Source organism: Rattus norvegicus, chromosome 14 (assembly GCF_021556685.1).
Source record: "Rattus norvegicus strain SHRSP/BbbUtx chromosome 14, alternate assembly SHRSP_T2T, whole genome shotgun sequence".
In the NCBI taxonomy this organism is placed as follows: domain Eukaryota; kingdom Metazoa; phylum Chordata; class Mammalia; order Rodentia; family Muridae; genus Rattus; species Rattus norvegicus.
In genome coordinates, this window is record NC_141547.1 from 17,829,250 (window position 1) to 17,855,944 (window position 26,695).

Consider the following 26,695-nt stretch of genomic DNA (forward strand, 5'->3'; position numbering starts at 1 on the left):
CCCATTTTCAGTTTTGGACATTCATTTTGAGTTTGCTTGTTGTAACTAGACAAGGTTATAGTCTGGGGTGACCTAAGAGCTGTTCTAGGGCTTGGAGCACAGGTGTGTGTCATTACACCTGGCTGCTGTAACATTTGTATCTTTTCATTTTCCTTAACTTTCCTAAACTATTTGCTCAATCAATAAATGCACAGCATTTACTCATTGAATAAACAAAAAATATTCACACATTGTGAGGATTACAATTGTGATTACATTGTGAGGTGAGGATTAGTAAGTGAAACTATAGCCCATAGAGGTACATCTCTCAAGCTTGCTGTTCCCTCATTGGCTGGCTTAAGTCATTGTGGGATCTGAGGCAGGAGGATCGTATATAGCCCCTACATTTAAATCACCAGTCCCAAGTGTGCCACAAGATCATTGGTTTCCTTCCTTTCTGCTTCACTCCCTCTTGAGTTGCATGTCGACCTCTCTGGCCAGCATGCTGTCTAGCAGTACGTGGTAGAATCATGTATATTGGACTTTGCTTTCACATCTCCTGTATCTCAGACAGTCTTCACTTTGAGTGCATTAGTAGACTTGATACTTACACATCTTCTTTCTGTTTCTGTGAGTTCCACATTTTTATATTAGATTGAAAGTCAGCTCTGCTCCATCTAAACTGTGCTGGACTTATACAAAGGTTTTTTTTCCTCATTATTCCCCAAGTAACACAGTAAAATTACTGTTTTGTATTGTATCAGGTTATGTCCAGGTAGCATGACAGTTCATAGAAGAGATGTTTGTGTCCTAGAATTTTAGTGGTGATTCTTAGAGAGCTGATACCTTTCAGATAACAGTCCTTTAATACAGAGCAGCGTTCACAACATTCATTCCACCTAGATCATTACCTCTTACCTTCTCCTCTATCTTCCAACACTTTTTCCTTTACCGTTACTGGAAATATAATTATCAAGAGTACAGCCCCAGGCCCAAGAGGTGGCTCAGTGGAGTGCTGACTGCTCTTCCAGAGGTCCTGAGTTCAAATCCCAGCAACCACATGGTGCCTCACAACCATCTGATGCCCTCTTCTGGTGTGTCTGAAGACAGCGACAGGGTACCTCATATATAATAAATCTTTAAAAACAAACAGTCCTGCAGCTCTTCCCCACTCCCTCTATTCACCCAATAATCCTTAACCTCTCTTGCCAAGGACTAGATAAACCTTTAATAGCCACACACCCCAATTTGTACACTAATCCTATTTGTTGTTGGAACAGTCCTTCTTTTTTAATCCATTATTTTTCTGGATTATCATGCAGTTTTATTGTTTATTTTGGTTTAAGACAAGACCACTAGTCTATCTTGATTCTCTGGATTCTACCTTCCATTTCTGGGACCACAGGGGCCTTGCTTTCCAGTGACTTTCATTTACCTAAAACCAACAGCTACATATTTATCTTCTACAAAACAAACAGCATCCTGTTGTTTGCTTTTGTGTGTGACTATGTGAGTGTATGTATACTCAGTTGCTCACAAGATCCCTAGGAGCTGGAGTTCCTTTTGTGGGTCAGATGCCTGAGTTGTGTCATTTTTTCATAATGATGCTGATTCCATCGTCTGTCTGGGAAAGGACATAGTAGACATCTTTAGCCATGTGGGGATGTGGGAGGAGGGAGAGGGGAGCCAGGTGCAGTAGCTAAGAGGGCAAAGGTACAGAAGGAGCAGATAACCAAGGTGGAAGAGCAGCCTGGCGCCTTGAGCTGGAAAGTTCCGTGTAGGACACAGTAGGTATACAAGCCATGAGCACCATGTGACAGGTAGGGACTGGGGAATATTGGGAGTAGCTGGTGGCCAGATTGACTTTGCTAAGTAAATGGGCACCTTACCCTTTTGTCCTAGTTTTGAAACTTTACACTAAGGTCTGGCTGACAAGATCCCAATTAGATCTTCCTTGTAAACAAAGTAAATAGTTTTAGGATTTCTTGAAAATACTCGGAAGGAATGAAGTTCTAAGGTTGTCTGTTTCAGACTGTGTCTGCAGTTCAGTCTGGCTCTGAATGCATATTTTATTTAGCTAAGAAGTTTTCCTCAGCATACTCTTGGTGCCAGGACTGCACCAGACACCACTCACAGGTTACACAGTTCCGAATTACATTAGTGAGGGCTTGGTGAAGGCAGAACTCACAAAGCTGTGTGTGCTGCATGACTTTGCACCCAGGGACAAGGATACATACTCAGGTACTTCCCACCTGCAGGAAATCATGCACACATCCTACCTGCATGTTCACAGAAGCTCAAGGCCAAGCAGTAAACACGAGCACATTCTCCAGCATTCTAGGTCAGCTGATAGGGACTTTAGCCACTCAGTATGGGGCTCACCTTCCTCCCTTGCCTTTAAACCCTCGATGCCTTAGTTTCACTAGTAAGATACTGTTAACTAACCACCCACCACCCCTGTACACCAAGTATCATTGTTTTGATAGGTGTATATTTGAAGTGCATGTAAAATACACAGAACCTGAATGTTTAAGATCAGGAAACAAGGGTGACTGTGTGGGTATGTTTTGAAATCCACCCTTTAGTGAGCATGCAAAAAGAGAAGCTTGAAAATGACTCTTCCCTGCAGTCACAGCAGCTTGTGCTGTGGTCCCAGTTTGGAACATGAGGAAGAGGGTTGCCATGAATTGACGTACAGCCTGTTCTGCTTTGTAGAGCTGGTCAGACTGTCGAAAGGGTGTTAAAGGGCGGAGATGGGGGGCATAGACTTTTTAGTTGGGGAGTGAGAGTGAGTTGAACATGGTGGCGGCGGCTGTTGAGCACGCACTCACGCCCCTACCCCTACCCCCTGCCTGGCTTCATTCTAGGTGTTGTTAGATAAGCAGTCTGTCACTGTTCTACTTTTTGATCAGATTTTGAAACAATCTGGATAAATTATATAATCTGGTTAAGGATAAATTATATAATCTGGCTGTATTTCACTTGTTTTCCTTCAAGTTCCAGAGTAGCTTGGAGTTTGTGTAATATAATGTGAGACTTAGATGTGTCTAAAGATTTGTCTTTACCACTTCTTAATCAGTCTGTATGTGGGGGTGATTGGGGGGAGGTTTGGGTGCATGGGGATGCTGAAGCTGTTGGATCCTGCTGGAGCTCAAGTCACCTCTGGGTGACTGAGCCATCAAACCAGGCTGCTTGCAACCAAACTCAGGCCTTTTGCCATAGTATAACCTCTCCTGACCCTCTCCACTCCTTAAAATGACAACAGAAATTATATGTGTCACATACAGATTGATTTTTTTTTTTTAAGTGATAATGTATTACTGTTTGGGGCCTTGTACTCTATTGCTCCCAGGCTTCTTTTGAGACAGGGATTGGGGTGTAGCTTATGTTGGTGTCAAACTCACTCTGTTACTTTGGTGAGCCCTGATCTGAAGACCTTAGCTTAAAAACAGTAAGTTAGGTGTGTGACACATACCTTTAATTCCAACGCTCAGGAGGCCAGCCAGCATTACACAGTGCCTCAAAATCAATGTGCATCTGTCTCTGCTTCCTTCCCCAAATCCTCCTACTTTATAAGTCTGTAAGTAAAAGCCCTTGATTGGAGCTTATTCTTTTAAAAATGGCCTAGAGTTCAGATACTGTCCTACCCGTGTCTTCCCCTCTGCACAGGCTCTTAAGTGTGGTTGCTGTCGTCTCTTGCCAGCAATGGATTGGAGCCAGTGACTTTTAAGGTTTTTCAGTTGCCTTCTAATGATATTACATGCCTACTTTTAATCAATGTAAGTGGTGTACTTACATTTTATTTTTATTTTTCTAATAGTTAAGGGAAGAAAGTCGAAGGCTGGCTTTGGCTGCCAAAAGAGAAAAGCGAAAAGAGAAAAGAAGGAAAAAAAAGGAAGAGCAAAGAAGGAAATTAGAGGAAATTGAAGCCAAAAATAAGGAGAACTTTGAACTCCAAGCTGCTCAAGAAAAAGAAAAACATAAAGTTGAAGGTATTTTTTCCAGCCGAGCTCCCAATGTGAGACTGCAGTTGGAATCATGTGCTTACTTAGCTGCACCTAGTAACCCTAAGCCCATCACATGGTAGGCTGAGGGGAAGAGATCATGTCCCACAGCCTGGTGAGACTGCTTTACAGAATGCCAGACAAGCAGCACTTGATCACTTCTCTACCATGTGCTGGGTCCGTCTTAATATAGTCCGTGGCACTAAAAATGAAAAATTTTAGGTTAAGCTGGGAGAGGTGGCATATGCCGACCTTTAGGAAGGAGAAAGCAGGAGGATCAGGATTTGGCTTACTTGCTCCACCCCTGTTTATGTGTACGCTAAATGATGCATGTTTGCAATCCTAGCATTCAGAGACTGAAGCAGGCCACATAATGGAAAGGCAAGGCCATGCTTGATTGTATAAGAAATCTGTCTCTGGTCCAATCCAGGTGCTGTTAACTTAAATACCAGTCGCTCAACTGAGAAATAGTTTTAAGTATTTGATGATCACAGGTGATAAACGTGGTAGTTTCATTTACTGACTTATTCCGTGACTTCATTTTTACTTTTGGTTTGTGGTTTCTTTAGTACTTTGATTTTGAGACATATTTGCTGTTTAACTCAGGTTCGCCGTACACTCCAGAAACCTCTTAACCCAATCTTTCAAGTAGCTTAGATAATGCACATTTTCTTCCATTCTTGATTTTATAAAATGTAATACATGATTTATTTCCCAACTTCTCCAAATATTCTTCATAACTGTCTGTCATATCAGTCTCAGTGAATGACTAACTCAATATTGCTGCTTTTCCAGAAGAACCTGAAGTCTTGACAGAGCCTCCAAGTGCCACTACCACCACTACCATAGGAATATCTGCTACATGGACTACTTTGGCAGGTTCCCATGGTAAACGAAATAATACCATAACTACAACCAGCTCAAAGAGGAAAAACAGGAAAAATAAAATTACTCCAGAAAATGTTCAAATTATATTTGATGATCCACTACCAATTTCATACAGTCAGCCAGAGAAGGCGAGTGGAGAATCCAAGAGCAGCAGCACCAGCGAGAGTGGGGACAGTGACAACATGAGGATTTCCAGCTGCAGTGATGAGAGCAGCAACAGCAACAGCAGCAGAAAGAGTGACAATCATTCGCCGGCTGTGGCCACAGCCACTGTGGCCAGCAAGAAGCAGCCGTCTGTTCTTGTTACGTTTCCAAAAGAGGAGAGAAAATCCGTTTCGGGCAAGGCTTCTATAAAGTTAGTTCCAAGTTCTGCTTTTACTGGTGCTGTGTTAAACACCTTGTGAGAGAAGTAAATTACCGAATACTTTTGTATGGTAAAGAATACTAAGATGTTGTTTAGATTTTTATGCTGAGAAAATAAATACTTTTCACTATGTAATTTTTTGTGATTGTTAAACTTAGCTTATGAAAAACATCGATAGTGAAGCTGGGTTTGGTGGCTCATGCCTGTAGTCTCAGCGTTTGGGAGGCTGAAGCAAGAGAATCACAGATTCAAAGCCAGTTTGGGCTACATGTTGACTTCAATGCTGGGTGAGCTATGTAGCAAGACCCTGTGTCAAGAAAGGAAAAAGTATTGATGTGTACATTCACAGTGTTACAAGTTTGCCCTGCTACATTTACCCGCTTTGTGGTGTATTCTTAGAACTGGCTCTTGGTTCTACTGAGCTAGCAGAGAAGTTATAAACAAGGTCTTCCTTTGTTCTCTTTAATTGGTCTTATATGCTATGTGACATGTGACCTTTATCGTTTACCTTTCCTCCATCTGTTCGTTATTAATGTACTTTCCCTCCTTTGTTAAAGATTGTCAGAGACTGTCAATGAAGGGACCAGTAATTCTCTGTCAACTTGTACAAAATCTGGTCCGTCTCCTCTTTCCTCTCCAAATGGGAAGTTAACAGTAGCAAGTCCTAAGCGTGGGCCAAAGAGGGAAGAAGGATGGAAGGAAGTCGTGAGGCGGTGAGTGACTTTTGGCTTATATTAGTTAGACTCCTCCCACCGTTCCAAAGGTTCCAGACACAGTTATGTCCCAAACCCAGATTTGGTCAAGAGACAGCCTTTCTGTATTTCACATGCCAGAGAAGTGAGTCTTTGCAAAACGTGGTGCCAGATGCTTTTGATCCTAGTACCCTGTCTTTTAAAAATGAATAAACGTTGGGAAAAGCTGTGCTTCTTACGAGACTCCTTTTTGTGTTACTGGGGATTGAACCCAGGGCCTCTGTCATTGCTAGGTGAGCACTTCATGATTGTATTCGAAGTCCAACTTTGATGTTTTTATTTTGAGACAAGGTTTCACCTTGGACTTAAGTTGCTCTGGCACTTCTGATCTTTCTGTCCTCAGCTCAGTGCTTTTCTAGGCACGGATCACCACATAAGGCTGTTGAGGCAGGGTTTAGCCTCCTAAGTACTAAAAATAAAAATGGCAGGCATGTGTCAACACACATGCTCTCAAACTTTACTTACGCCCCCCCCCCCCTCAGTACATTTTTTTGTTTTTTTAAACTCAAGGTCTGTGTAGATCTGTGTAGCTTGGAGCTCTTCTTAGAGCAGACTGTTCTTGATTGGTTATGGTGTATCTTTACAGCAACAAAACAGTTATAAAGGCAAACAGTTAATTAGGGCTAGCTTACAGTTTCAGCTGTTCAGTCCATTACCATCATGGCAACTTTGCAGACAGACTTGGTGCTGGAAGAGCCAAGAGTTCTAAATCTTGATCCAAAGGCAACCAAGAGAAGACTGTCTTCTTCATTGAGCAGAACTTGAACATGCAAAGCCCTCCTCCACAGTGACACACTTTCTCCAACAAACCATGCCTCCTGAAAGTGCCACTCCTTATGGCCAAGCATTCAAGCACACAAGTCAGTGGGGGCCCAACTCATTTAAACCACCACGTCCTGCCTCCTGAGTTCTGGAATGCTGCCATGCCCAGCGAGACTATTCTTTAATCTACTTGTTAGAAACTTACATCAGCCTTATTTCTCAGCACTGGGGATAAAACCACGGGCCTCCCAGGTGCTAGGGAAGTTCTCTGCCACTGAACAATCTCCCCAGCCCCTAGACCTCTCACCAATTTGAAGATGAATGTGTTAAGCCAAGGAACACATGCCTGTAATCTTAGCACTTGGGAAATTGAAGCACTGGGGGATCAGCAGTTCAATGCTACCCTCTGCTACATAGCGAGTTTGAGATTAGTCTGATGTGTGTGAGATCCTCATTGGTTCACAACATACAAGCAGAAGTGTAATTTTTCTGGGGTGCAGAGAGTGCCTGCTTTCACATTGCCAGCACCTGTGTAGGACAGCTCACACTTGTCTGTCACCTTGGCGTAAGGGATTACACATCCTTTCCTGGCCTCCACAGGCACCTGCACACACGTACAATCACAATAGACACACACAAAGTGGACCACCTCTTCCAAGTAGTCCTGTCATTTCCACATCTACTCAATGACATGAGTGTCCCCCAATGAAATGTAGAAGTCTTTGTAATTTTGCAAAGCCATGCATTAGAATTTAATCCTATGATCTAAGAACTTGAGAGTTGGAGACAAGATTGTTTGACTTGGAAGCCAACCTAGACTATAGAGAGTCCTCCTTGTACAGCCCACACAGGCCTGGTATCCTGATGAACACTGGTCTTCCTGCTTTTCTTCTTTTAATTGCTAGTAGTCTTTCTCCCCCCTCACATAAGTTCAGTGAACTGTATATCAGATAAAACATTAGAAATAATTCAAACAGAAAAGTGCCTACAAAATGCCTTTCCTGGACTTTAGATCCTTTACCCATCCCTGTTAATTGGTGTCACAGGAATTTGCAGTAGCAGAGTACATGTCTGAGCGTATAGTGCATACTGCAGTGGTGTAATAGGATGCTAGTCAAGAAAGCAACAAGAGATGAACAGCTAGGCTAAGATAGGATCTCACTGTGTAGACCAGGCTAGCCTGGAATTTAGAGATCCATCTGCCTCTGCCTCCAGATTACTGGCATGAAAGGGCCCTTTTCTTTATCTGGATTAAGAATAAATAAAACGCTGGTGTAGTGGCTCACACCTTTAAACCCAACACTTTGAAGGCAGCCCAAAATCTAATTTTCTATCCACCCAAAGATACATGGTGAGATCCGGTATTTAAAGGGAAAAGAATAAATAAGCTTATTCATCAATAGTCAATTCTCCATTTATAGTTTAAACAAACCTTAATAGTAAAATTTTATTTTCATTATAGCCACCAATGTTTTATCTTAATTTATTAATTTATCTTTGAACTTTTAAACAGGTCAAAAAAGGTATCGGTTCCATCAACTGTGATATCCAGAGTGATTGGAAGAGGGGGCTGTAATATCAATGCTATTCGGGAATTTACTGGTGCACACATAGACATTGACAAGCAGAAGGACAAGACTGGAGACCGCATAATAACTATAAGGTAAACCTTTGGTTCTGTGTTTTCTTTGCTTCATTGTACTAACTCCATAGAATAGAACCATGAGTAGAGAGAGAGAGTGTGAGTGTGAGTGTGTGTGTGTGAGTGTGAGTGTGTGTGTGTGTGTGTGTGTGTGTGTAAAATGCTTGTGGTATATACATGTATGTACACTCACACTTGTGGCCTCTCACTCTGTCTCGCTCCCTTGAAAGTGTCCCTCAGTGAACCTGAAGCCTGAGGTTTAGGCTATAGTGACTGGCAGAATTGCCAGAATCCTCCTCTTCCATAAATAGTGCAGAGGTCACAGTCATTTTTACTTGGCTATACTCGGCTCTTCTATGGATGTTGAGGATTTGAACTCATGTCCTTATACTTTGTGCAGCGAGCACTCTTATCCATTAAGACATTGTCTTAGGGCTTTACTGCTAACATGAACAGACACCCATGACCAAGGCAACTCTCCTAAGGACAACATTTAATTGTGGCTGGCTTACACGTTTGTTCAGAGATTCAGTCCATTATCATCAAGGCAGGAACAAGTTGGCAGGCATGGTGCAGGCAGAGCTGAGAGTTCTACCTCATCATCTGATGGTTGCTAGCAAAGTACTGGCTTCTGGGCAACTAGGGTATGGACTTTAAAATCCCACTCCCACAGTGACACACCTGCTCCAACAAGGCTGCACCTCCAAATACAAATTATCACTCCACCCCCTGGCCCCATAGACTTGTTCAAACACCTAAGTCTATGGGGGCCATACCTAAACATAGCATAATAAAAAAGTACATTTAATCCAACTTCCAAAGTCACCATAGTCTTATAGCAGTCTAACAATGTTAAAAATCTCTTCTGAGATCCATCTAGTCACTTAACTGTAATCTCCAAGGGAAGACAGGAAACCAACTGGGCAAACTCCAAACTCTGCACCTCCATGTCTGATGTCAAAGTGGTCTTCAGCTCTCCAGCTCCTTTTTCATCTTTGTTGACTGCAACAAACTTCTTTTCCTGGGCTGGTTCAACTGCCTGTAACAGGATCCCTCAGCAGATATCCTATGGCTCTGGCATCTCAAACATTTTGGGGTCTCCAAGGCAACTTTAATGCTACAGCTTCTTGTTTCAATGTCTAGGATGCACACATGATCTTCTGGCCTCTTCCAAAGGGCTGGTGTCAGTTTTCCAGCTCTGCCCTCTGTAGCTCTCTAGATTCTACTTGACTCCGCTCCACTGCTGCTGCTGCTCTTGGTGATCGTACTATGGTACTGACATCTCAGATACACTGAGATCTTCCACTGCAACAAGGCTCCACCAAAGGCCTTTCACAGGCTCTTTTTAGTGCCAAGCCTCAAGTCCTTTGCATGACCCCTTCAGTCCTGGGCTGTCAACTGCAACTGAGGCTGCACCTTCACCAGTGGCCTTTTATGGCCTCTCACAGTATTGAGCCTCAGCTGCTGTACATGATCACTTCACGCCTTCAAAACCAGTACCACCTGGTGACTCTTACACATCACCAAGTCCTGGTGCAGCACAAGGTACAACCTTGGCTCTCTCACTCACACAGCCTCTTGTGCTCTCAGAAAACACTTCCCAGATTTCACCTCAGTGATGCTGATCTCTTCTTCATCACCACTAACTTATCTTCAGCTAACCAGCATCCTTTGCCCCTTCTATTCTGGACTCTTAAGCCAGAGAAGCTGCTGAGTTCTGCTTCTGGGACTGGAACATGGCCCATTCCCATGTTCACCAGCTTTCTGTTTTGCAGCTTCTTCACCGCCTAAGCTTGGCTGTCTGTAGACTAACTTTGAACTCAAGAGATCTGCATGCCTCTCCTAAGCACTGGGGCTAAAGGTGTGGGTCACCAATCCTGGATTTAAATTTTTGTTCACCTAGAACTTGCTTTGTCACAGGCTGGCCTTGAATTCGAGATCTTCTTGTCTTCCTCTCCTGGGCTTATTACTGCCATGCCTGGACCTAAATTTAGCTGGGTGGATCTTGTCCTAGGTTCACCACTTCCAATGTAATGTCCTTGAACCTTGAACACAGGATTCAGCTCCAGTTTACTTCTGGGTGTCCCTTTAATTCCTCAACCGTATATTTTACATTTTCCCCTTCTCAACTTGCTCCTTTTCATTAAAATATTCTTCTAAGAGTGAATTTTAGTGACCACACAACAGAATTTACACCAGGCTATTTGGAGTCTTCCTTTTTCAAAGCAGTTAATCTAAATCTCTTCACCTTAGCCTCAGGCAGACTCTTAGGACAATGCGGAAAAAGCAACCACATTCTTCACCAAAATACCACAAAAACAGTCTCTAGGCCACATTCAAAATTCTCCACTGAAACCTCTTTGTCCAAGGTAGCACAGTTCAAACCACTCTCAGCAACAAAATCTTCCACATTCCCTCTAGGCTAACCCATTAATCCCCACTTAAAGCATTTCAGTGCTTTCAAATCCACACGTCCCAAAATCCACATTCTTCCAAACAAAAACATGGTCAGGCCAAGCAGAGCATTATCCCAGTCCCTGGTTCTAACTTCTGTCTTAGGGATTACTGCTGTGAACAGACACCATGACCAAGGCAACTCTTATAAGGACAACATCTAATCGGGGCTGACTTACAGGTTCAGAGGTTCAGTCCATTATCATCAAGGTGGGAACTTGGTGGCATCCAGGCAGGCATAGTGCAGGCAGAGCTGAGAGTTCTACATCTTCATCTGGAGACTGCTAGCAGAAGACTGGCTTCCAGGCAGCTAGGGTGTGGGTCTTAAAGACCACCCCCGCAGTGACTCGCCTACTCCCAACAGGGCCACACCTCTAAATGCCACTCCCTGGGCCAAGCATAAACAAACCATCACAGATGTCTCCCCTGCCCGTATGTATATAAAAGATTATAATTTTATGAGTTGTAATACAGGTATTTAACCTCAGCAGAGGCAGGCAGGGAGACCTCTGAGTTTGAGACTATCCTGGTCTTTATAAGTTATCTGGAGTCTTGAGTAGTAAATTTCTAACACATTTTAAAGCAGGGAGCTATTTTCTCTCAATTACTTTTGAGGTTTTGTTGTGAGATGATATCCTTAGAATTTGAACTTATTAATGTAATGTACCCATGAAATGTAATGTAAATATTTAACCTGAAAATTCATCAAGTGTGTCTGCTGAAATATTGTAAGAATAAAGATGATAGCTTATGACATAAGGATGTACAAAGCTGTACTTAAAATAGCTATATTAGAAGATTGTTTTGAGAAGTGGGCTCTCGACTGTGATATGGAGGCATTTAATCCATTTCGTTTTCACCTTTTCCTCTGCTAGAATAGCAAAAGTTGTCACACCTTACAGAGTTCAGACAAAAGGCAAGCAGGTACCCTCTCTGGGCCATTTGTTCCTTAGGGTTCCATCCATAAGCTTTTTCCTGAAAAGCCAACATTTCAGTTTGCTGCCATTGTTGTTGGTCTTGTTAGTACTCCTCACTTTGTTTTGAGCCTCCAGGGCATTGTGGTGCTGTTCATGGAGAAGCCAGTTAGGAATATGCAGTAAACTGTTACCTCAGAGACTGGGATTAAAGGTCAAATCCTCTTCCCTTGCTTAGTTGTAAAGTTTTCCATGTTTACTTAAACATTTGTGTTTTGTTCTTTGATTTTACAATGTTAAAGATTGAACCTAAATTCTCGCCAATGAGCTATAATTCTGATTTTTTTTTTATTAAGATTGTTTTAAGCTTTTTTAGGCAGGGTTTCTCTCTGTAACTCACCAAACTAGGCTGTGTCCTAAGTGTTAAGATTAACCACTTGCACCACTTCTCTAGGCTTGCCTTCTTTCCCTTTTTCTTTAAAACCACCTCTCAGTAAGTAACTCAGGCTGGCCTGGAACTCACAGCTCATCCTCTGCTGGTACTAATGGTGTTAGGTACCAGTCCTAGTTGTTGTTCACATATTTTAACTTTATAATACTATTGTAGGCCACGCAAACTTTTGTATGTAATCAGTTTCCTAATGATAAATCATTGTACAATGGGAGAAACAACATCTTAGTCTAAGGAAACAATGGGAAAATGTATTTTTCATTAAAAAAAAAATAAAATAGGGGCTTGGACAATGGCTCAGGAGTTAAGAGCACTTACTGCTCTTGCAGAAGACCCAGTTTTCCACACTTAAGGTAGTGGCCTACAACTGTCTAAAGTTATACACATGGACATAAATAATCTTTTTTTAAGTCATTTAAGATGGTGGCATAGGTTAGTGGAGATGGTGGCATAGGTTAGTGGAGATGGTGGCATAGGTTAGTGGAGATGGTGGCGTAGGTTAGTGGATGTGTATCTAGCTGGCTTGTGATCCGTTGCCAATGGTTTCCACACACACCAAAAGAGAGGATGAAAGTTGCCAGTTTTCTGAAGCTTAGCATTGATCCAAAGTAATTTATGATTTGAAGAATGCCTAAAATTGATGAAGTTTATTTGGGTTCGTGTGTGTGCGTTTGTGTGCATGCATGCGTGCATGCCTATGTGTGTTTACAAATGCATATGTGTTTAGGTGTCTACACAAGAATGATAGGCTATATTACTGAAGGCTAATTTTGGGGGGGCATTTGTTTTTGTCTGTTGACCAACATGCAGGGGTGGCACTGAATCAACAAGACAAGCAACTCAGTTGATCAATGCTTTGATCAAGGATCCAGACAAAGAAATTGATGAACTTATTCCAAAGAATCGTTTGAAAAGCTCCTCAGCAAATTCCAAAATAGGGTCATCGGCACCTACCACCACTGCTGCTAATAGTTCCTTGATGGGAATCAAAATGACAAGTGTAGCTCTGTCATCAACATCCCAGACTGCCACAGCACTCACCGTTCCTGCAGTCTCTTCTGCATCCACTCACAAAACCATTAAGAACCCCGTGAACAACGTGAGGCCTGGCTTTCCAGTGTCTCTGCCATTAGCGTATCCTCCTCCACAGTTTGCACACGCTTTGCTTGCTGCTCAGACTTTCCAGCAGATCCGTCCACCACGGTTGCCCATGACCCACTTTGGAGGTACTTTTCCACCAGCTCAGTCCACTTGGGGTCCTTTTCCTGTCAGGCCTTTGAGCCCTGCCAGAGCTACTAACTCGCCTAAGCCTCACATGGTGCCTCGCCATAGCAATCAGAATAGCAGTGGTTCTCAGGTGAATTCAGCAGGTTCTTTAACTTCAAGCCCAACAACTACAACCAGTTCATCAGCTTCAGCGGTGCCTGGTACAACTTCAAATGGCAGTCCAAGTTCTCCTTCAGTCAGAAGGCAGCTTTTTGTCACAGTTGTGAAGACATCCAATGCCACAACCACAACAGTCACAACTACAGCAAGCAACAACAGCACCGCACCCACAAACGCCACATATCCTATGCCTACTGCCAAAGAACACTATCCAGTGTCATCCCCATCTTCCCCATCACCACCAGCCCAGCCAGGAGGGGTTTCTAGAAATAGCCCTTTGGATTGTGGATCAGCATCCCCAAATAAAGGGGCATCTTCTTCCGAACAGGAAGCAAGTAGTCCGCCAGTAGTAGAAACTACAAACAGTAGACCCTCACACAGCAGCACTTCTTCTGGGAGCTCATCAGGTCATTCCACTCAGCAGCAGCCTCCGGGATCTGTTCCTCAGGAGCCAAGACCCCCTCTTCAGCAGTCTCAGGTTCCTTCCCCGGATGTGAGAATGACTGTTCCTCCTACAGCTACAAGTTCTGCTCCAGTGGTGGTGCCTTCTACTGCGCCTATGACGTACCCTATGCCTCAGACACAAATGGGATGCTCCCAGCCTCCTAAAATGGAAACCCCTGCTATTAGACCACCCTCTCATGGCACAACTGCCCCTCACAAGAATTCAGCTCCAGTGCAGAATTCATCTGTTGCAGTCCTCAATGTCAATCACATTAAAAGACCTCATAGTGTTCCCTCCTCTGTCCAGCTACCTTCGACCTTAAGTACACAAAGTGCTTGTCAGAATTCAGTACATCCAGCAAATAAGCCTGTTGCTCCCAATTTCAGTGCCCCATTACCATTTGGGCCCTTTAGCACATTGTTTGAAAACAACCCTACTAATGCTCATGCCTTCTGGGGAGGACCTGTTGTTTCATCTCAGTCAACACCAGAATCTATGCTGTCAGGAAAATCCTCGTATTTGCCAAATTCAGATCCTTTACATCAGTCTGATACTTCCAAAGCACCAGGTTTTAGGCCACCATTACAGAGACCTGCTCCGAGTCCCTCAGGTAAGTGTGTATTTATTTGTTGGGCATTTCTAGTTACTACTTGACATAGATGATACAGAAAATACTGGCTATTTTATGATGTACTTGCTCTGTGTGTAGGCTACTTGGAGAGAGAGGGGTTTTTGTTGGACTGCTGTTGTTCCTGAGACAGGTCTCACTGTGTGGCCCTGACTGGCCTGGAATTCACTATTGTAGACGAGCCCAGCCTTGACTTAAAGCCTCTGCTTTTGAAACACTGGGACTAAAGGTGTTTGCTGTGGTGCCCAACCTTAAGAGAGATTTGTTTTATTTTTGGGGTGATGGAGGTTGAACCCATTTGGTTTCTGCATTCTCGATGAGCACTTTATCAGTGAGTTAGACCGTAAGCGTGAGAGGGCAGTGATCCCTCAATACACTGTTGTGTCATGTGTATTTATTTAGTGTAGTGTTTGTATTTTTTAAACCTTTTAAAAGCTATGGTAAATTTTATATTGATTTCCAACGTAAAATTAATAGGTCTCATTTCCCCTCACCTTACCCCTGCTCTGAGAAAAAAAGTTTGTATGTATGGGGAAGAGGGTGGTTAAGGGATGTTTGGAGGAATAGAACCAACCTGAGAGGCTCGAGAAGAGTAGCCTTGAGTTGGAGACCCATTAGCACATTGTTTGAAACACCGTCCTAATGCTCATACCTCTGGGGAGGACCTGTTGTTTCATCTCAGTCAACACCAGGATCTATGCTGTCAGGAAAATCCTCGTATTTGCCAAATTCAAATCCTTTACATCAAGTCTGATACTTCCAAAGCACTAGGAAGTCTTTTTGGGGTTTGGTTTTTTTAAGACAGGGTTTCTCTTTGTAGCCATGGCTCTCCTGGAACTCAATGTAGATTGGACTGGCCTTGACCTAAAAGATTTGATTGCCTCTGCTACAAGTACTGGGATTCAGAGTGTGTACCGCCACCACCTGGCAGAGGTCTTGATGTGTTTCTCAGCCTTCCATGTCCTAGAGTTACGGGTTTGCTTATAGACACATAGGCTAGAGCAGGGTAATGGGGGGTTCTGTTGGTTTTCATTGGAGAAGGGTCTTGCTGTGCACCCTGGCTAGCCTGTTTCTAGCTAGTCCAGGCCGACTCTGAAATCTGAGTCCACCTTGGCTTCTTCAGTGGAAGGATTAAATGCTTTTAGCACTATATCCTAACAATTGCTGATTTTCTTTCACTTCTTATTTCTTTGTTCTTAAGATGGGCTCTTCCTGGTAGCTCTGACAAGGATCTAGCACAGTCCATGTCTGGACCCTGGCTATACCTTACCAGTGCTTGCTGGGATCATGTGCCCCCTCACCATGGGCTTTCGAAGTAAAGTGTTAACATAGCCATATTCATTTGTTTTCGTACTATTTATAGCTGATTTTATACTTTATAGAATGAGTAATTGGGACAGAGACCATGTGATATGCAGGACTCATGAACGTACAATTCAAAAAGACTTGTACTTTAAATAAAATGTAGTCCATTGTGGTGTTGCACACAGGTAAAAATATTGTGAACTTGAGGTCTGCCTTGACTACACACTTTTAATTTTTATTTATTGTGGACGAGCTCTCGCTGTGTGGGTCTTGCCACCCTAGAACTCACGATATAGACTAGGCCTCTGCAAGCCTATATCTTTCTTATTATTAGTTTGAATGATTCTGTTTCATGCATATGTATGTACAGATGTTTGCCTGTTGCTCGGGGAAGTTAGGAGGAGACTGGCGTCCCTGGAGCTTCAGTTGTAGATAGTTGTGAGCCGTCCCGTGGGTGCTGGGATCCAGTCCCAGGTCCTCTGCAAGAATAGCAAGTGTTGCTAACTGCTGAGCATCTCCCTGTGGCTCTTTTTAAAAAACAGATTTTTTTTTAAAGAACAGAATGCAGACTAGTAAATACTGTTTCTTCATTCAAGTTATCCTTTTGTTCCTTTCTTTTCATGAGGGAATAGTTTTGAGAAGGGATCTTCTTTATAGCTGTCAAACTTGCATGTGGCCGTACTTAACCTTATTATAGATGTGTATGACCACGTGAGCTTCTGGGTGTGTGAACGTGCCTGTGTTTGAGATAGAGTCTCACTTACAGTGAGTCTGCCCAGGAATTTATTATGTAGCCAAAGACCATCTTAATCCGATGCCCTTGACTATCTCCCAAATGCTGGCATTACAGGTGTTTGCCATCACACCCAGCTAAGAATTTCTCTTTTTTCTCCTCGCCCTCCCTTCCTTCCTCCCTCCCTCCCTTCCTTCCTAAATTAACTGAAGTACTTTCCAGCACTCTCCTGGGGGTACTTACTGTAAATAATGATCGTCTTCTACATTATAGGTATTGTCAACATGGACACACCGTATGGTTCTGTAACACCTTCTTCTACACATTTGGGAAACTTTGCCTCAAGTCTTTCAGGAGGTCAGATGTATGGGCCTGGAGCACCCCTTGGAGGAGCACCCATTGGAGGAGCACCCCTTGGAGGAGCGCCTGCTGCTGCCAACTTTAACAGACAGCATTTTTCCCCACTTAGTTTGTTGACTCCATGTTCATCAGCATCAAATGGTAAGTATCTGTATCCAAGAGGAAGAAGTTGATTCCTTAAAAGCAAAAAGGGTTGAGCTGTGCAAGTGTAGGACGTTTGCTTTTGAGACAGGCTCTCCTGTATACCGGGCTATCCTCAAATTCACTGCTTCCAGTTCCCACAATGCTACTTAGGCTCACTCCAAATTTGGAATTTTAACCTCATTATAATTTTAATGCTGTAAGGAATATAATTTCTAACTTGTTTTTTAACTTCTAACTCTTAACAGTCTATGTAATGGCTATAAAATTTGTAGTTTTTAAACTATTGGGAATAGAAAGATGGCTCAGTAGTTAACATCACTTGCTCCTCTTGGAGGACCCACTTTTGATCTCAGCACTCTTTTGATGGCTTATAATTATCTGTAACTCCCATTCCAGGGCACCTGACCCTCTTTTCTGACCTTCATGGTCACTGGGCACATATGTGGTGCACACACATGAATGAAGGCAAAACATTCATACACAAAAATCTTTTGAAAGTGCTTTTAAAACCTACGTTTTGAATGATACATGGCGATGAAACCAGAGTGTCCTGCCCGCAGCAGGGCATGTGTTGTAGCATTTGACCACAGCCCTACTCTACACCTACTTACTCTTAACTTACTATATTCTTCAGGTACAATTACTGATGAGAATGACTTCTAGATTTACAAACACGTGACTAGAGAGCCTAGCAAGATGAGACATACTTGTAATTTCAGCTACTTTCAAGACCAAGGCAGGAGAATTTGTATTTCATAGAGCCTCAGATCCATAGTAAATTCCAAAGAACCTAGGCAGTAATGTAAAACCTGTCTCTAATGCAAATAGAAACACTTGTCTGTATAGATAACACAAAAATTTTTTCCCCACCTTTTAAATTTTATCTGTAAAGTGCTGGCTGTCCAGGAGCTCACTCTGTAGAGTCCAGTATAGCTTCAAACTCAGATTCCAAGTCTGGGGATTAAAAGTGTGTGCCACCATCGCCTGGCTGTTTGAGACAGGGCTTCTCTGTTTATACCTAGCTATGCTACAACTTACTTCCTCGTTAGCGTTAGCCAGTGCTTGGATTAAAGGACTGCATTACCACCACCATCCTGCTTTTAATGTTTTATTAGTAATATGTTGAATTAAAATTTGAATTTCTAATGCGCATACACAAAGTAGCAATGTCAAGGATCACAGCTCATAGGCTGGAGAGATGGCTCAGTGGTTAAAAGAGCGCTGACTGTTCTTCCAGAGGTCCTGACTGAGATCAATTCCTAGCAACTGCATGGTGGCTCACAACCATCTATAATGAAATCTGATTCCCTCTTCTGGTGTGTCTGAAGACAGCTACAGTGTACTAGTATATAATAAATAAATAAATTAATTAATTCTTTTTTTTTTAAAGTATCACAGCTTGTGTTAATAGTGTGTACCCCTGATTCTCAGCTTGCAACAGGCCGAGGCAAAGGGAGTATAAGTTGAAACTGGCCAGAACCTATATCAAAAAACAAAACCAAACAAAATCCATTGTGTTTTTGGTACATAGTGAATGGATCATTATCAAAAGTACATATTGGAGAAGACCAACAATCCTGTTGGTCCAGAGAGGAGGAGAAATTGCTTCCAATTAGTATCTTATCGGCATGTATAATGTTTTATGTATAGCAACCTGGTTTCCACTGGCTTTTCTCCCCCTAAGCTGGACTTCACTGTCTTAGATACAGGAATTCCTTTGCTTTTGCATCATAACAACCGTCCAAGTTATTTTTCTGTTGCTGTGAAGGCAACATGACCCAAGGTAGCTTACAAAAGAAACTGTAGGAAACCTACAGTTCAAGGGTTAGAGTTCATGACCACCATGGTGAGGAGCATGGCTGCAGGTGGGCAAGCACACACTCGAGTGTTAGTTGCAAGCTCAGATTTTCTCCATGATCGTGAGATCATGGGAAATGGGAATGATTTGGGCCTCTGAAACCTCTCCCCATCACCAGTGTCACACCTCTTTCAACAAGGCCACACTTCCTAGTCCTTCTCAAACAGTTCTACCAACTGGAGACACCTAAGAGTCTGTGGGGGCCATTCTCAACCACATTTCTCTCCCTGGCCCCCATAAACTTGTGACCACATCAGAATACAAAAATACTCTTAATACAACTTCAGTCTCAAGGCAATTTCTTTTTTTTTTTTTTAAGGCAATTTCTTAATTATAGCCCCCTTACAGGGTTTTGTATAGGGTTTGTATAATTCTAACATGTTGTCAAAACACTTAAATCAGCCAGGTGCCCTCCCCCCCCTTTCCACATACCTGAGTTTATGACTTTTCTTGACCGTGGAGGAAGAGAGTTCACAAGCCAGAAACCCATGAAAGTCTACTGCTTGCTTTGGGTAGAACCTGGCCCTGTCCTTCAGTTACATTTGCATTAATCTGTGCTTCCCAGCTTTCCTTATGCATTTTCTTTGTATAAGTTGGAAGGGTAGGGTAGGGTCTGACCCCGAGGGCATTACTCCTTCCATTCCATTCTCTGTAAAATCTCTCCTGCTCTCTTTCAGTACATTACATTCCCTGCTTCCCTTTTTCTCCTCAAGCTGTACACTTTTCATTTATTTTGCATAGCCTGCTGCTCTCTCTCATCTCTGCATGAGAGTGTTTCCAAATAGCCTAATGAGAAGTCTGTATTAGGCTATCCTGACATCTCTTCTGCTAGTCAGATTTGTCCAAAACCTCTCAGTCTCAGGCAGTCTTAGGACAAGTGCAAACAAAGAAAAAAGAAACTATTTTGTGTGTGTGTGTGTGTGTGTGTGTGTGTGTGTGTGTGTGTGTGTGTGTGTGTGAGAGAGACTATCATATGGAAGATCTCTATTCAGTAGTGCTAATGTTCTTCCCCTCTGAGACCCCTTGAACCAGGCTCTACAGTCAGCATAGATCTCAACACACTCTTTTCTTTTTAATTACTATTTTCTTTCTGTGAAGGGACACCATGACCAAGGGAACTTAAAGAAGAAATAGTTCATAGAGGGTGAAAGTCTATAAGTGACCTGGCGGGGAGCCTGGCAGCAGACCAGGCGGCATGGTGCTGGAACAGTAGACTAGAGTGCAGGTCTCTTCCATAGGAGGGGGCAGAGAGACAAACTGAAAGATCCTAGCTCGAGTCTCAGGATGGTGCGCCCCAGGAAACACCGATCCTGGACGAGCCCCCAAATGAAAGATCCCCGAAGAGAGACCCTTTCTAAAGTGGGAAATCGCGGACCCCAGACACAGAGAGACCATTTTGGATGTAATAAGCAAAGGTGAGGTTTATTATGGAGATCTATTACGGGGATCTCCGGGTCAACACATATCCTGCGCAGGAGACAGAAGTGTCGACCCCGAAGCTCAAAAGTCAGGGGTTTATATAGGGAAGGCTAGGGCGTTTGGCGCTGTTACACACAATTGGCTAATTTCTGGCGCGGCTATAAGTGATTGGCTCATTTAAACATGGCAGTGAGATTACAGCACAGCAGGAGAGTATGTATTGACTGGAGCGTACAGGATTTTAGAAGCTAGGGACGTACCAGGGTTTGAAGGACATCTGGTTAAGGTGTGACTCTGAGTAAGCTGGGGTAGGTGCCCTTCTGCCAGATGGTTTGAGTCAGTCCTGATAACTCGGGCTGGTTCGTGCATTCCTTTTCTTTATCTTTATGGTCTGTTAGTCCTAGCGGGGCAGGACGGGGCTACCTGGACTTGCTTTTCACAGTGTTTAGCCCTGAGTCTGTGAATTTTGAAACTTACTCTTTTAACTTCATACTTTTAAACCTTAAATCTGTATAATTTTCCTTTCAAAACTAACTGGGAACCGCTTAGGGTTTTTTGGTATTTTTATTTTTGTTTTGTTTATATTTTTTGTCTTTGTGAGAAATTATCTATAAAACTCTGCCTACCCTGAATCACACTGTATAGATGATCCTGCAGCGAAATGTACAGAGATTTACCTGCTTATGCCTCCATAGTCCTGGGATTAAAGGCATGTGGTTGGGCCTTTGAAACTGTAAGGCTTGAAGTGAGTCTTAACTACCGGGAGACCCCTCAAGTGAGGTGCAAGAACGGAGTTCCATGCAAAGGCAAGAGGTTTATTTTCCCGGCACGTCGGGGGTCGACCTTCAATCAGCCCCTTGTGGGGAGTGACTGGAAGGCGACGCCGAGTGGCTGTAACAAGAAGTTTTTATACTTTTAGGGGTACAGGTTACATCAGCCAGTTTACAATTTAAACTTACATGACATGCCTTCAAGCTCTATCTGGGACAGAGGGTCAGGTGACTGTCAGTCAGTACATTCAGTGGATTTTCATTAATGTGTCTGCTCTTCCCAAGAACTGTGGGTGGAGAATGGAACTTGGCCTGGCCTTGAGAGGCAGGAAGCTGGTACTGGTCTAATCTTGACCTGAGGCGTTGGGTGTAAAGCTGGGGCAAGCCCTTAGGGTCCTCTTAACCTACCTACTTTCTACCAGACCAAGCCTCCTAATAGCTCTTATGCTTCTGTAGGAACTAGGGTCCTTTTTTTTTTTTTTTTTTTTTTTTTTTTTTCCAGAGCTGGGGTCCGAACCAACCCAGGGCCTTCCGCTTGCTAGGCAAGCGCTCTACCACTGAGCTAAATCCCCAACCCCGAACTAGGGTCCTTCAAAACCTCAAAGCAGGCCCATCCCCAGTGATATACCTTCTAATCTTTTCTAAATCTCATACTGATTTGAGACATATTTGATCATATTAGTTTATAGTCAGTCAGTCTCAGAGTACCTCCTCATAAAGCACAGTTGTTTGCAAAGAGTACAGTTGGAGGGAACAGGTGTGTGCTTGCCTAGCATACACAGTATTTTGGATTTGATTCCTAGCACTGATGAGCCAGGCATGGTGGCAGAGCACTCATGAGGGAGAAAGAAGAATCTGCAGATGCACTTATTTTAAACATTGTTCTTTTATCTTTTTTTTAACATTGTTCTTTTAAAAGTTTTGATTTTGTATTAGCAGATATTGGCTTAATTAAATACAATGGTGATTTATTAAGTGAGCAGTTTGCCACTTTGTAGGATTGAGATCGTTATAGTCTAACATAAAATCTTCGGGCTTTTCATAAAATATGTGTGTGGGCGGGAGTCAGGGATTAAGAGTGAGCACAGGGCCTCATGAATGCCAGGTAAGCACTAACTATATCATTGAACTCAATTGTTATTATTAATCAGATCTTAATGTCCACATGTGTTGTTTTTAAAGACACAGTTTTATTTTGTAGCCTGGCCTGGCCTTGAACTTGTAGTCTTCCTGTATTTTGTTTGAAACAGGGTTTCATTATGTAGCCCTGGCTGTCCCGAAACTAACTATATATAGACATTCTGCTCTTGAGCTCACAGATAACCTACTGTCTCTGTCTCTAGAAGGCTTGGACTAAAGGTGTGCACACACCACCATGCCTGGCTGCAGTCATCTTGACTGAACCTCTACGGTTGCAGATGTGCACCATCATGCTCAGCTTAAGCAATCTTGTAACAGAAGAGAAAATTATTTCAAAGCCAGAAAGAGGCTGTTGGGGAAGGAGGGCAGGGACAAGACAGTGGGGGTAAAAATTAAAAGTGTGGTGTGTGTGTGTGTGTGTGTGTGTGTGTGTGTGTGTGTGCGTGCGTGCGTGCGTGTGTGCGTGCGTGTATGTGCGCGCGCGCATGTATGAACTGATTTATGGAAATTAAAATAATTTTAAATCTCAGCTGTCAGAAAAATGTGTATTTTAAGATTTGGTTTTACAAAATTAAATATTTTACAGAATATATCTCTCTATTCTATTTCAAAATATTGTTTTCCAGAGTCTCCAGCACAGTCAGTGTCCTCTGGAGTTCGTGCACCATCTCCTGCCCCATCCTCAGTACCTTTAGGGTCTGAAAAGCCCAGCAGTGTCTCTCAGGACAGGAAAGTTCCAGTCCCAATTGGGACTGAGCGTTCTGCACGGATCAGGCAAACTGGAACTTCAGCTCCATCTGTTATTGGGAGTAATTTGTCTACATCAGTAGGACATAGTGGCATCTGGTCCTTTGAAGGGATTGGTGGCAATCAAGGTATGATATGCTGTATTATATTAGAAATGAAGTTTATTCATTTAGCTAAAATATTTTAACCAGTTTTACATTGGTTCGTATTTTGAGTTTTTGAGATGTTACTTTTGTGTGTGGTATTTTTCCTGCATGTACGTCTGTGCAGCACTGTGTGCCTGGAGCCTTAAGAGGCTGGATGAGAGCATTGGATCCCGGGGTTGGGGATTTGGCTCAGCGGTAGAGCGCTTGAGGCCCTGGGTTCGGTCCCCAGCTCCGGGGGGGAAAAAAAAAAAGAAAAGAAAAGGAGAGCATTGGATCCCCTGAAACTGGAAATGCAGCCAGTTGTTAGCTGTCATATGGGCGATGGGAATTGAACCCAGTTCCTCTGGAAGAGCAGCCATTTGCTCTTCATCTCTGAGCCATCTGTCCCGCCCTCATCATTCCTTTAAAGGCTCTATCTCTGTCCCTGTCTGTCCAGTTAGATGATCATCATCTTTTACTTCTGCTTTCCTGTGCTTTTCCCTCTGCACTTCCTTATCTCTGAAAATAACCTAGTGCATGTAAGCAGTGTTGGTTTACTGAGAGTCTCCCGTACAGCACAGTGTCCTTAACTAACCGGCGCTAGGGCCAGCCTTGACCTTGGTCCTTTTGGCTTTACACCTCAATACTTGATTGCAGGTGTGTGCTGTCCTGTCCTACAGAAGCCTCCTTGTATTTTCATTTGGCCATATTGTGATGTTGGTGTTTCCTTTGAGTCCTTTTTTGGCTTCCTTGAAGCTTTGGCTTTGTTGCTGTTGTTGTTTTGCTGTTGGGTTTTTTTTTTTGTTTTCTTTTTCTTTTTCTTTTTTTTTTTTTTTTGTAGTTTTGTTGTAGTCGTTTTGCTGCTATTTAAGTGAATAAATGTTTATTTAAGGGGTTTCTCATGTGAATCCTCCACCGTCCATTAATGTTCAATCATGGTCAAGATTTCCCAAGATGGTCCTCTCAAATAACTGATGTATTCCAGTTGCATTGTTAGAATACTGACACAGTTCTTTTGTGTATTATTATTTTATTTTTATATGAATTAGTGACATTTGTGACAGCTTCGGAATTCTCCTTATGAACTCTTTGGGGTCGTCTTTCTTCAGACATCTACTTTAGGAGTCATAGCAGAGTAGGTTTACTCACTTCCCTCCTCCTCTCCTTCACTCACTGAGGATGAGTTTATGTCATATCCGTCTCTAAGAGATCTGTAGGATACACCAGTGCTGAGACACTCACAGCTCTTAGCTGGCTTGTAGTTCTTCCCACAGACTTACTGTGAGAAAAGCAATCCCACGGATTTACTACACCAGGCTTTTCTAAGGATGTGGAATTTTTTTGTTGTGTTTTATTATACTGTTCACTAAGCAATGTGGAAGTATTGTTGTAAATATAACAAAAATAGAATATTTTGAAAGAATTCACAATTTGGTATAGTTAAAATAGGAATTATAAAGTGCTTTTTGTTTGTTTGTTTTTTGTTTTTTTTGTTTTTTTTTTTTTTTACTGTGTCTTGATTTTGAATGTTATCAACTTTTGTTTCTGGCTTTCTTTTCTCTCAGACAAAGTGGACTGGTGTAACCCTGGGATGGGAAATCCCATGATTCACAGGCCAATGTCTGACCCAGGAGTGTTTTCACAGCATCAAGCAATGGAGCGAGATAGTACAGGAATTGTAACTCCTTCTGGTACATTCCATCAGCATGTTCCTGCAGGATACATGGACTTTCCTAAACTTGGGGTAATTTAAATACATATTTTTGCTATTACAAAAATATTTTTTTGTTTGCTTGTGGTTTGTTTGTTCTTGTTTATTCCTGGTCATCTTTCATGTCTAAGTGCATAAGCTTTGAAGTCCTCTGGGACTTGACAGGACAGACTGGCTAAGAGTCTGTCCAGCCATTTACCGGATTCTTATTTCAGCAGTCCTTTATTTGTTTTGGTTGGGGTATGTTGTTTATTTTGTTTTCTTAGACTTTTTTTTTTTTTTTTTTTTTTTTTTTTTGGTTCTTTTGTTCGGAGCTGGGGAGCTGGGGACCGAACCCAGGGCCTTGCGCTTCCTAGGCAAGCGCTCTACCACTGAGCTAAATCCCCAACCCGTTTTCTTAGACTTTTGTTTTTACTTATGTGTACATGTGAATATATATGTGCACATAAATGCAGATGCCCACCGAGGCCAAGAAGGCATTGTTGGTTGGAGCGAGAATTACAGGAAACCAAGAGCCATCAAAAATAGGAGCTAAGAACTGAACTTGGGTATTTTGCAAGAGCAGCAAACACTGTGTTAAGCCATCTCTCCAGCCCACATAGAACCCTTTATGAGAGGCTAGGGCTTACTTTCTACTTGGTTTTTATTTTGTTTGTGAGATTTTTGATTGTGAGACAGGGTCTCAACAGGTAGCTTTAGAACTCTGTGCAGACCAGACTGGCCCAACTCACAGAGTTCACCTGCTTCTGCCTCCTGGATATTGGGGTAAAAGGCCTTGGTCACCATGTCTAGCTAAATAAGTTTATATCAGAGAGTAATTTTTAGCTTCTGTGAATAACCTATAAATTCATAAAGTCAAATGAGGCTTTAAAACCAGTTTTAGGGCTTTTGGCTCTTTTGATTATTTTTGTTTAGTTTCTGTTTTTTTTGTTGTTGTTTTTTGGTTTTCGTTTTTTCATGGGGTATGTGTGTATCTCTGGCTGGCCTGAAACTCACTTTGTAACCCAGACTACCTTTGCCTCTCAAATGCCACTTTGTTTTCTGTGACAAAGTTCTCTCCACATAGTCCTTATAAGACTGTTTATCAGAGGTAGGAGTCTATGAAAAAAAAAATATAGTGATTTGGATGTTAACCTCTCTCTCTCTATCCCCTTTCTTTAAGAGTATGCCTTTTTCTGTATATGGGAATGCAATGCTTCCTCCGGTAGCACCTATCCCTGATGGTGCTGGAGGACCCATATTTAATGGCCCTCACTCTGCAGACCCTTCTTGGAATTCACTGATAAAGATGGTTTCAAGTTCCACAGAAAACAATGGTCCTCAAACGGTAAGGCTGATGATTTAGCAAGCAGTCGCTTACGTGCTTACAGAATGAAGCGAATAGACTTAGGAAAAGCATGGTAGCTTTAGAGCTCAATGAATGCAGCCAGCCGAGGACAATGACTATAGCTGAAGGGCATCAGAAATCTTTGTAAAATGTTACCGTTGTGAAAGTAATCATAGGAAGTTTTTATATTTTATTCTGTAGGAAGTGGTATGTAGAAGAATTTAATTACATAGCTGGCCATGATAGTGCACCTTTAATCTCAACAGGTGGATCTTCGTAAGTTATGGGTTAGCCTGGTTTACATCGAGAGTTCCAGGCCATCTAGGGCTACATAGTAAGGCCCTGTTTTCAAAAACAAAATAGTAAGATGCAAAGTGATCTTCATTG

At 42.6% G+C, this 26,695-nt stretch overlaps 1 protein-coding gene across 9 annotated transcripts in view; it reads left to right on the forward strand.

The window, feature by feature from the left end:
* Nucleotides 1-26,695, forward strand: part of Ankrd17 (ankyrin repeat domain 17) — a 136,933-nt gene that overhangs the window by 107,751 nt on the left and 2,487 nt on the right. For 8 of the 9 annotated variants that reach the window (NM_001401338.1, NM_001401339.1, XM_087582439.1 and 5 more), the window contains 9 exon segments: nt 3,800-3,971; nt 4,779-5,226; nt 5,793-5,948; nt 8,263-8,412; nt 13,021-14,651; nt 16,981-17,208; nt 23,025-23,273; nt 24,836-25,014; nt 26,144-26,308. In NM_001401338.1, coding sequence (NP_001388267.1) covers nt 3,800-3,971; nt 4,779-5,226; nt 5,793-5,948; nt 8,263-8,412; nt 13,021-14,651; nt 16,981-17,208; nt 23,025-23,273; nt 24,836-25,014; nt 26,144-26,308 — 3,378 coding nt within the window. 9 annotated transcript variants of the gene reach the window in all.